The following is an 11,330-nucleotide window of genomic DNA, read 5'->3' on the forward strand; positions in this document are numbered from 1 at the left end:
CTGGGCACGGGGCTCTGGTGGCTGGTCTGGGCGCATGCCAGAGCCAGGAAGGACTGTGACCCACAAACGCAGGCCCACGGGCTCCTGCTGGGGGCCGGGACAGACGTGCAGGGGCCTTTGACCCGGGCTAGGCTCAAGGCAGCAGCCTAGACTTTGTGCGGGAAAGCCTGAATGAGAAGCCACAGCGGTGGCGTGTGGGTGTGAGTCCTGCTGCTGCCAGCTGAGTCTCAGGCAGGTCCCTCAGCCCCTGTGCCCCTCTCCTCCTGCCCAGTTGCCTTGAGGATAATGGAGTAAGGCCAGCTCACACAGCGGCTGGCACCCGCGGCACTCAGTAAGTGCTAGCTGCCCTGAAGAAGGCGGTGGTGATGGAGGCGCCATCTCCTGGGAGGAATGTTCCAGGCTTGCTGCTCTCCAGCCCTGCCCAGCTAGAGGGTGTAGCTGTGTTGACCTCAGTAAAGAGGTAAACTGAGGCCAGCTCAAAGAGGTGAGGACTTGCAGTTTGGGACAAGCAAAGTGGAGCCAGCTACGTGCGAGTCTGTGGAGGGTTGGGGGCAGGTCGTATTTACGGGCAGGGACTGTAGAGGGGAGAGTTCAGTGAGGGTTTGTTAAAATCAGAAACAAAAGGAGACCAGCCTTAAAAGCTTCTTGAGCAGACAGGATCAGTCTAGTCACACAAACAAAGCTCAGGGCTTCCCTGGTGGCGCAGTGGCCGAGAGTCCGCCTGCCGATGCAGGGGACGCAGGTTCGTGCCCCGGTCCGGGAGGATCCCACATGCCGCAGAGCGGCTGGGCCCGTGAGCCATGGCCGCTGAGCCTGCGCGTCCGGAGCCTGTGCTCCGCAACGGGAGAGGCCACAACAGTGAGAGGCCCGCGTACCGCAGAAAAAAACAAAAAAAAAAACCAAAAAAAAACAAACAAGGCTCATCTGGTCCGCTTTGTGAGACCAACTCGACCTGGGTCATCTTCCATTCTGCCTCTGGCAAAACTTTCCAAGGGTTTTAGGAGGCAACCTCTGATCAACCCTCCAATCCAAGAAAATCCCATCACTATCAGTTTTCTGGAAATCCGGCATTTACAGGAAATCAAGTCTCCTGGTCTTTAAGTTTTGTCTCCCTGAGGGCACATGCGTGAGACTCTCCATTTTACATCTTCTGGTTCTATTTTAGATTGAAAATCTTTCGCAGCAGCCTTAGGGTTGCTGACCCAAGAGGGTGCTGACCAAGATGGGGTGCCCAGGCTTCTGCCTAAGGAGCCCCTGAAGTGTGGGGAGTGTCCTTGCCACTCCTCGAGGCCCTACACCCCCTCACAAGACTTGGGGCCCCGCTTTGCTGCCGCTGCACTGGGATTCCCGACACACAGGCTTCTGTGCCCTTGGCCCAATGCCTGGGCCGCTGTCCCTACTCTGCGCGGTGGCTCCCTCTTGACCTTGGGTCTCGGCTGAAGTGTCCTCTCCTCGGGAGGCCCTCCCTGATGCCTGGCATCCTCTGTTGGCCGGTTCTCTCATTTGTCCTCTGTCCCTCCACTGGACTGAGCTCTGTGAGGACCTCATCCCCTCATCTTGTTCCTGCTGCACCCCCAGCTCCACGCCCGGGGCCAGTCTGCTCTCTCCACCCACCCCAAGACAAGGCAGAAGCACCGGCGGCCCGACCTCGGTCCTCATATGCCCGCAAGGCCCTCTCACAGCCCCAGGGTGGCTTCCCTCCAGCCTGGCCCAGCGCCCCCAGATCCCCGTGCCTGAAATTCTGCCGTAGCACTCCTTGCTCTGGCTTGTCCCGGACACTCACTGAACGTCTGTCTGTCTGGGCCCCGGGCCGGGCGTGGGGAGCGCGGGCCCCACCTGGCTTGGAGAATTCAGTGTGGGAGCGGAGGCTGGAGAGGCAGGGGACCAGCCCAGTTGCTGCTGAGGTTTGCCATGACAGGGCAGAAGCAGGGGCTGGAGGAGGCAGTCCGGTGGTGCCCGGTCACACGGAGGGGGGGTTAGGGTTAGGTTTAGGGCGGGGCACCTTGGAGGGGTGCCGGATTTGGGAACACCTGTTCTCAGGGATGTTTGTATGTCTCTGCGTCTAGCCCCTCTCCTTGTCCCCAAGGCCACCCAGGAGTCCCTGCTTCCACCTCAGAGGCCTTGGTCTCCCTCCTCCTGTGACAGACATTCACCGTGTGCCCCTCACCAGCTGTTGTTTCACGCACACTTCCTGTTCCAGGCACTTTAGATGCGCGGACCGCTCACCACAGCCCTGTGACGTGGACGCCATTATAGCCCCATTACACTGCTGCAGGGAAATGGCGAAGCCCTGCTGTCTGGCTGCAGGGTCTGGACACTGCCTCAGGTGGCCTCTGTGCAGATCCAGGCCTAGGCCCCGCCCCCAGGCTTGGGGCAGTGTGTGTCCCGGCCTCGCACTGACCACCTGCACCTGCCTGTCCTCCACGGCTCTGCTTCTACTCTTCTTCCTTCCCAGACTCTCCCCAGGTCCCGCCTCCAGCCCCCATGCTCGGTCCCAGGATGTCTGGCCCCAGTGCCCCCGGGGCCGCATCCCTCCCGCTCCCTCCCTCAGTCACCTAGTATTTAGCAGGTACCTCATCACCAGCTCACCACTGCCCCCTCGCTTCAGCACCACGGCTGTCCTGCCGTGTGTCCTCCCCGCCTCAGCTCCTCCACAGTCTAATGCTGGGCGGTCCAGTGGAGTAGCCACTAGCACATGTGGCTATTAAAACTGAAAATTAAATTAAATTTTTAATTAGTTCCTCAGTCTCTCCTGTCAATTTCAAGGGCTCAGTAGCCACACGTGGCTAGTGGATGGTGCATGGACAGCCCAGGCCTAGACGTTTCCACCACTGCAGACTGTGCTGTTGGACAGCTCTGGATGCAAACAGATTGATCACCCTGAGGCACAGGCTGTTGGGGTCGCTCCACTCAGAGCCTTCAGTGGCCTGGGGCTCAGGCCAGTGTCACCTTCCCCTGCCCCCTTTAAAAGTGGAGGCTGTGTGGGTCTCAGACCCTGGAGAGCACTGGGGTTGCACAGATGAGCGGAGGAATGCTCTACAAGCTGATTTACCCTCTGAGCCTCAGTTTCCTCATCTGTAAAATGGGGACAATGATTCCTACCTCCCAAGATGGTTGTGAGGGTCAAGTATAAGTAAAACCCCCAGCTGACAGCTGGCACAGGTTTAAGCACGTGCTAGTGGTGACCATCGAGTTAACGTGAATAAGGCAAGGCGGAGGCAGCTTTCAAGACCGGGGTCACAACAGCTGTGAACTTCGGTTCTGGACGGTGGGAGCCACTGCAGGCTTCTGAACACAAACGCCCCACTGGCTGGTGCCTGAGGATGACTCATCTGTTTAGCCTCCAGTGCTGTCCAATAGGACATTCTGGGATGGTGGAAATGTTCTATATCTTCACCGCCCATGGGCTTTTGGGGACAGAGGCTGATGTCCTGGGTGGGCCAGTGACCGGTGGGAAGAGGGGAGGAAGCCCCAGGGAGCCGAGGGCAGGTCCCAGCCTTGGAGACTAACTTTCCCAGGCACGTGCTAGCCACTCTGTGGGAAAGTCCTCAGGCACCTGAAGGGGCTGGGGTCAGGTGGAGTGGGGAGGGGTTTGGAGGAAGGAGAGAGAGGGCTAGGGTGCACAGAAGTTTGCTGTGGAGTAGCAGGGAGGGGGTGGGCTTCAGCATGGGCATGGGACTGAGCCTTCAGCCAGGCTCCCACCCTGGAGCCGAGCCAGCAGAGAGAGTGGGGCCCAGACCCTTGTGCCCAGGGAAGTGGCCTGGGTGCCCCGTCCGGCTAGTCCAAGAACTGGCTCCCAGTATGGCTCTGCCTCGCCTCTCTCGGCCTTGGTGTCCTTATCTGTGGATGGGAAGAGCGGCAGCTGCCCCACCCCCAGCCCGTGTCACATTCTGGTCACCTGGGCAGAGGGAGTTCTTGGCAGGGGCTGGCCCCTTGAGCCGATTCCCTCTCTCCAGGGAGTGCCAGGGGAGCAGAATTCCTGGGGACTGAGGGTCATGATACACCAGACCCTCCCTTGGCCAAGACATTCATGCTTAGCCTGGGACAAGACTCCCAAATCTGCAGCCCCACTGGGCTCCAGGTCTACCTGTTGGCAGGTGCAGGATGCTTGGGGAGTCTCAGTTTCCATCTGCTCCATTCCCACAAGCCCTGGCTGGCTGAGCAAGTAGCTTAGCCTTCTATTTATTTATTTATTTAATTTATTTATGGCTGTGTTGGGTCTCCGTTGCTGCGTGCGGGCTTTTCTCTAGTTGCGGCAAGCGGGGGCTACTCTTCGTTGCGGCACGTGGGCTTCTCATTCCGGTGGCTTCTCTTGTTGCGGAGCACGGGCTCTAGGTGCACGGGCTTCAGTAGTCATGGCTCGCGGCCTCTAGAGTGCAGGCTCAGTAGTTGTGGCACACGGGCTTAGTTGCTCCATGGCATGTGGGATCTTCCCGGACTAGGACTCAAACCCATGTCCCCTGCATTGGCAGGCGGATTCTCAAAAACTGCGCCACCAGCTAAGCCCCAGCTTAGCTTCTTGAAGCTAAGGCTTCTTGAAGCCTCCATTTCCTCATCTGCAAAATGGAGACACACATATACCTTCCTTCAGGGTTGGCCCCATGAATGTGCCCCTGATTTCTCTCCAGCCCTTGCATCGGCAGTGCCTGGCTCACAGCAGGTTCTTGGTAAATGTCCGCTAGCAGCCTGGATGATGTGCTGGTGTAGGCTTGTTTTTTGTGGAGCCTGCCTGATGGATATGAACCAAGGGAATGAATAAAACAAGGAGAGACGAAGGAATAAACACAGCGTCAGCTGTTTCTCCCATCTTGCCAGAACTCTGGAATCTATCATATTCTGTAGCCACCTCCTCTGCCTGTCTTCTCCGTGTGGGATTATGGAACCTCACGTTGGAAAGACCGTTATTTAGTTTCAGAGTCAGGTGGTGGTTGCCGTCTTCTGATCCCTGAGACGCTGATTGCTTCTGCTTAACTCCAAGGAAGAACCCAGAAGTGGTAGCGGAAGTTCCAGGGAGGCTGATTTAGGCCAATAGGAAGAACGATTTCTAGCAGCGCAAATGTCCTGGGATGGGCTGTACTAAGGATTGGACAAGCAGAGGCCAGATGGGCACTTGGCAGGGACACTGGCCTAGGGTGAACGTTTGGGCAATACTCTTTTTCCAGGGTCCTTCAAACCTTGGGAGAGGAGTCTGGACCCTCCATGGGGCTCCAGATTTCCCAGTTCTGGCCTTGGTTCTGAAAGCCAGATGAGTCACTGAGAATGCCCTGCAGGGTGGTGGGGGCCAGTCAGTAGTAAGCAGCCCCCCAGTTGGCCCAGTCCTTTAGCAGAGCTGGCCAGGAGGAAGGCCTGGCACACGGAACTGGCAGAGCCCTTTGGTAACATGGGGCAGAACTGGGACTGGGTGGAAGTCAGCCTTCAGCTCAGAGTCAAGACGCCCTTTGAAGCAGATGGGTGGTGGTGAGGGTCCATCTGAAGGTACTTTTAGGTTGGGGGTTGTAGATGGGCCAATTCCTGCCAGGAGTGGAGACTGAGGGTGGGCTGTGCGACCTCCAGGATTCCCCCATGGATATTCCAGGAGCACCCTGAGCACCTACTAGGTGTCGGACCTGTTCCCTGCTGGCCCGTTCTCCCAGTTGGAGGAGTTGAGTGCCCTGCGGATCTCCCAGAGCTGAGGACCCAGGGATCACAGCTGTCACCAGGGTGTTGTAAGGCAGGTGGGGAAGGGGGCCAGAGGGTGGCAGACAGGGGAAGTGGCCATTAGGACGGAAGCTGCTGAACCACAGGGGAGGCTGGCAGGGGCCAGGGTGACGCTGGCCAAAGGCATCCCAGGGCAGAGCTAGGACCCTGGTCAGCGCATGTGAGCTCAGGACCACGGAGAGCTCCACAGGAGATTCCTGTCACCCGGTGACAGCTGTCAGGGTGCGTCTGTACCCGGGAGGCTGCTGCCCACCTGGCTAGCCCCGAAGTCACAGCCTGTGGCCTCCAGGGAGCACCTGTCTTCTCTCTGGCCAGGAGCCCCCACTGGACTCAGCCTGAGCCCAGACCCCAAGGTAGTGACTGGGTCATGGGGTGAGGCTCACCTGCTCCGTCTCACCTCATAATCGTATCAAGCAGAGCCCAAGGAAAGAGGCCACAAGGAGAAGGGAGAAGTGGGAAGCGGGAGGGAAGGAAGAAAATCTGCCCAGCTAGAACCTTCTGGGCACGGGCACGGCTGCAAGTCAGTACAGAAAGAGGAGGCCCAGGGTGGGCTGGTCCTGCCACTATCCTGGGTCTGGGTCAGCCTCCGGCATCCATGATTATCTAGCTACCAGGAAGCACCTGGCCCATCCCCCATCCCCTTCACACCGGAAACCCAGGCCCCTGGGGCTGGGAGCAACTCACGGAGCGTGTGTATGTGTGTGTGGGCTCTTCTAGGGAGGCTCCCAGAGACCCTCACAGTTCTTCCCTCCTTTCCTTGGAGCCCCAGGACACGGGTCACTCGTTTCCCAGCCCACCCCCCGTCAGGCTCAGGTTCTGTCCGGGCTCCACTTGGGCTCCCACTCTGCTCCTTGCTGCTCTTAAACAAGGCAGCACCTGCCAGGGCCCAGGCCCTGCCAGGGGCTCGGCTCCGAGCCTTTGCACCAGCTGCGACCCCCCGCCTGAAGTCCCTCTCTACTCTTCTTCCAGGCGGGAGAATACCACTAATGATAAGAAGAGCTGAAGCTTATTGGGCTCTTACTATGTGCTAGGCTCTCTGCATGGATTATTATTCGACCCTCATTTTCTAGATGAGCCAAAGGAGGAATGTTACTCACCTGCTCCAGGCCACACAGATAGGAAATGGCAGGGTCGGGACTGGAGCTGGGCAGTCTGATTCCAGAGTCTGTGCGCGCGCGAGTGGCTGTGCACGTGGAGGCGGCTCTGGAGGCCCCTGCCTCGGGGGCTCGTGTCCAGCTGGGGAGACAGACATCCGCGGAGATGGGCTGAGCATGGCGAGCGCTGGGAAAGGGGCAGGGGTGGGGCTGTGGATTGGTCTCTCCGATTTGGTGTCTCATTTGAAGTGGGCAGGGCAGTGCTTAGAGAGAGGACCCTGCAGAGAGAGCTGCCTCCAGCCCCAGCTCCGCCATTGCCCATCTCCATGGTGGCTGTTGAGGGGTGGCCTCCGCCCCAGTCCAAAGCTGGTCCATCCTGCAGGTCCTGTGTCCTCCTTGCCACTCTCCCTGCTTTGCCCTCGAGGCAACAGTCTGCTGTCGGCCAAGCAGCCCAAGTGAGGCTGTTCAGGCTGGAGGCGCCGCTCAGAATCCTCCCGTGAAAGCCGCACTTCCGGCCGCGGCCCCGGGCCCCGTGTGATCCAGCCTGTCCACCTCCCTCCGCTCTGCCCTCCGTGTGTTTCCTCGCTCGTGGGCGGCAGACGCTGTCCTGGGTGCTGGCTGTCCTGTTGCCCGGAGCCTGCTGCCCCTGCACCCTCGTCCTCTGGCCTCACTCTTCTCCGTGAGGCCCTCCCTGGCCACCTGATGACCACTGCACCTGCCCCCTCCTGTCCTTTACCCTGTTTCAATTTTCTCCAGAGCACGACTCTTTGTAACATACCATATGATTGGCAGCGGTCCCTTGCCCTGCGCACGCCTGTGCCCGCTCCACGGGGCGGGGGTTCTTGTCACCCGCGTCCCCTGTGCTCCCAGGGCCAGCACAGCACCTGGCACCCAGTGGGCTCTCAGTAAGTAGTCGCTGAGTGAATGGAGGAGACAGGTTGGGTGACACCCCGCGGGGGGTCGTGTGGGTCAAATGCAATTGTGGCTGTTCCATCCACTGGGTTGTGTTCCCTGGTCACTGGTGGACTGTCCGTGGGACCCTTATCACCCCACTGGGGTTGATCTTGGCAGATGGAAGGGACCCAGGACAGCTTTACCACTGGATGAAATCCCATTATTGACCCCACAGAATTGAGTCTGACCCTTACTAATTGTGTGTCACTGAACAAGTTATACCATCTCTCTGGCCTCGGTCTCCTCGTCTGTATAATGGAGAGGACAAGGGTACCTGCCGCGTGTTGGGGGATCCAGTGAGAACATGCGTGTAATGTGCTCAGGACAGTGGCTGGCCTGTAAGGGTCAGCAATCATCAGCTTTATCATTACACCTGGTGGTTCCGGATGAAGCTTTATAACAGAGGTAGAAATGCTGGAGCTGGGGCCAAATTTGGTTCCATGGCTTTAGCCCACAGCCAGGCCAGCTGCTCCAGGGAGGGCTATGGTCTCAGCTGTCAGGAGGGAGAGGCTGGCTCAGGCACAGGACTTATGTTCAGGTCCTGTTCAGTCACCTTCTTAAGGTTTTTTGGGGAAAGTCTCATCATCTTTCTGAGTCTCAATTTCCCCACCTGTAAAAATGGGGCGTTCACAGTCCTCAGTCTCCCAGGGGTGGTGAGACTTACATGAGACCCCGGGTGCCAATGCTTATTTATTTATTTGTTTTCCTATTAATATGCCATTCAGTCTAAAAAATGTATCTGAAGCACTTATCAAAATACTTGAAGATAAGATAAAAAGGGATCGGGCCAAGAAGAGTAAGTTTAAAAAACACAGGCAGCTGTGTGTGAAGGTGTCCTGGAAAACTTGGCCTGTGACGCACTGACTTGCTCTGGGCCAACCACCGTGTGTCTGTGAGCCTCCTAGCAGCCCGAGCGATGAGGGAGACACACTCGGTTCCATGATTCTTGGCAGCAAGCCAGGCTGGGGCCTTATCAAACGGCCTCACCCTGAAGACCCCAGTGATTAAGAGGGGGATCCCAAGCACCGGTGAGTCTGTCCTCTGAAGCGCACAGCTGGCCAGGTGTAACTAGATCCTGAAAGCCAACCTGACCAGGGAGCCAAGGGGCAGCTGGGTCAGTGTGACCTCAGCAGGGCTGTAGGGGCCCCTTTGCTCTAAGCAGGGCATTCACTTGCCTCCTTGAGTTTCACTGACCTTCCTAAGGCCTTTGTTCACTGCTGCCAGGGAATTTAGTCTGAGCGGCAGCCCCGGCCTTGCCCTTCACAGCTCACGGCCAGTTCAGTCCAGCAAGGGCTGGGATTGGGGTGCCCCACAGAGACACGCCCCAAGTGGGGACAAATAATCCGCCAGAAGGATCAGGGCTGCCTTGCCAGGTCCTACAAGCCCTCGGGTGGGTCACTCTGGAGGCTTCTGCAGTGTCGCCTTGTACCTAGTCCCTACCCCAGCAAGACCTCCTATCCGCCTGCCTCTGTTGGGCCTCAGCCCTTTGCCCCTCCACTCGCCCTGCTGGCCTGGCCTGCCTGGTCTCGCTTTGCCAGAGCAAGGCTGGAACCCATGGTGGGGAGGGGAACCTGGAAGACACACTTCAAAACGTTGCCAAGGAGCAGCCCTCCCTCCTGCCTCCCAGTGGAGACCTGTCCCCCCTCTGCCCCTGGGGCAGCTGACATTTAGCAGAGGTCAGGCCCTCACCCCCGATTGTCCTGCCTCCTATAGTCAGCTGTGCCGGCCCCCCGATGGCAGGCTCCAGGGCGTCAGCATTTAAACTGGAGGAGGGGGGACATCTGGGTCCTGAGAGCACAAGTACCGCCCTGGCCAGCGGGATCGGCGACTCGACTGCTTCTCACTAGCATACTCAGGACTCCTCACCAAGGTGAGGCCGGGGAAGGAGGGCCTCCCCCACAGAATGAAAGGGTTGGTGGAGGTGGTCCTTAAAGTTTTGTCCTGGGTCCAACATTTCATGATTTTGTGCCTTATGACCATGTAGCTTAGAGAAAATTTATGTTGGAGTCTTCCAGCCTCGAGCTTTGAAAGAAGCGAAAGTTTATTGAGCACCTGCTGTACAGCAGGAACTCCGTGCCCATTTCACAGATGTAGAAACTGAGCTTCAGAATGGTGAGGAGCCTTGCTTAGGTTAGGATATGGAGGGGAGGGTATGGCAGCAAGGCACCCAAATGACCCAGAGGAAGAACCAAAGACGTTAAGGGGAAGCCACAGAAAGGAACATTTTAAGGGAAGGGACAGCGTCCCCTACACAGGGATCTATGGAAGGGGACATGAAAACACCAGGTGCCAAAGGCCGCTTTCTGTCCCAGCCCCTCCTGTGACTCTGTAGGTCATCCCAACCAAGTATGATAATAATTATAAAAAACTGAGAACAGAAAAATTGCATGTAAGACCGGTGATACACCTCAAACACATGAACTGCTTATGGCTGGATATCAATCTACTGCCTGGCATGGGGTAATGAAGGGGGACTTTTACTTAATTTTGTTCTTTAAATATGTTAGAATTAGAAGTGTTCCCTTGAGATCTGGGAATTTTTTCAGTGAAAAAGGTTTGTAAATATAGCCACAGAAAATATAGATAAAGAGACAGAGAGATGGACAGATAGAACGAGAAAGCACCGTGGGTGGTGCAGGGAAGGGACCCCACCTCCGCAGCCTGCGACCCACTCTCCCCCTCCCTTGGGGCCTGGAAGCCCCCTGGGGCAGGTTCTGCACTGCAGGGTTGCGCTTTTCCCAGGATGCATCTTGTTCCTGGAGCAAAGCCTAACAATGCAGCTGGTACAGTCAGGGTGGGGTGGGCAGGTTGCCAGGGGTATGTGTGGTGACCTGGTGGTCTTGGAGGGGAGAGGTTGTGGGAGTGGAGGGGTCCTGAGCCTGGTGGGGTTTCCTTGATGCTGGGGCTTCCAGGGGTCCTTGGTGCAGTGAGTTGGACTCGCAGGCTTGACTTCTAGAGGAGTCGCCTGGAGGTGACTTCCTGCAGGGTCACCAGGCGCTGGTCAGGACATGCACAAACACGGTGGCAACAAAGCCCTCCCCATTCCCTCCCTTAGGAGAAGAGCCTCAGGCTCCCCTTGCCCGGGTCTGCAGACCCCTGACCCATCTGCTGTCTCCCTGTTTCCTGCAGGATGAAGATGAGACGCTACAAGCTCTTTCTCATGTTCTGTATGGCCGGTCTGTGCCTCATTTCCTTTCTGCACTTCTTTAAGACCCTGTCCTATGTCACCTTCCCCCGAGAACTGGCCTCCCTCAGCCCTAACCTGGTGTCCAGCTTCTTCTGGAACAATGCCCCGGTCACGCCCCAGGCCAGCCCCGAGCCGGGCAGCCCCGACCTGCTGCGTACCCCGCTCTATTCCCACTCGCCCCTGCTCCAGCCGCTGTCGCCAAGCAAGGCCACGGAGGAAATCCACCGGATGGACTTCGTGCTGCCCGAGGACACCACCGAGTACTTCCTCCGCACCAAAGCCGGGGGCGTCTGCTTCAAGCCAGGTACCAAGACGCTGGAGAAGCCGCCATCAGGGCGGCCAGAGGAGAAGGCAGAGGCGGGCGAAGGCGCGTCGGCGCGAGGCCCGGGCCGGCAGCT

At 57.9% G+C, this 11,330-nt stretch overlaps 1 protein-coding gene across 1 annotated transcript in view; it reads left to right on the forward strand.

Moving 5' to 3' along the window:
- Window positions 1-10,875: 10,875 nt before the first annotated feature.
- MGAT3 (beta-1,4-mannosyl-glycoprotein 4-beta-N-acetylglucosaminyltransferase) overlaps window positions 10,876-11,330 on the forward strand; it is a 1,870-nt gene continuing 1,415 nt past the window's right edge. Inside the window, 1 exon segment of the mRNA XM_024761608.1 lies at window positions 10,876-11,330. This exon segment is cut by the window's right edge and continues 1 nt beyond it. Within this exon segment, the coding sequence (XP_024617376.1) occupies window positions 10,876-11,330 (455 nt within the window).

Source organism: Neophocaena asiaeorientalis, unplaced genomic scaffold (genome assembly GCF_003031525.2).
Source record: "Neophocaena asiaeorientalis asiaeorientalis breed wild unplaced genomic scaffold, Neophocaena_asiaeorientalis_V1.1 scaffold473, whole genome shotgun sequence".
In the NCBI taxonomy this organism is placed as follows: domain Eukaryota; kingdom Metazoa; phylum Chordata; class Mammalia; order Artiodactyla; family Phocoenidae; genus Neophocaena; species Neophocaena asiaeorientalis.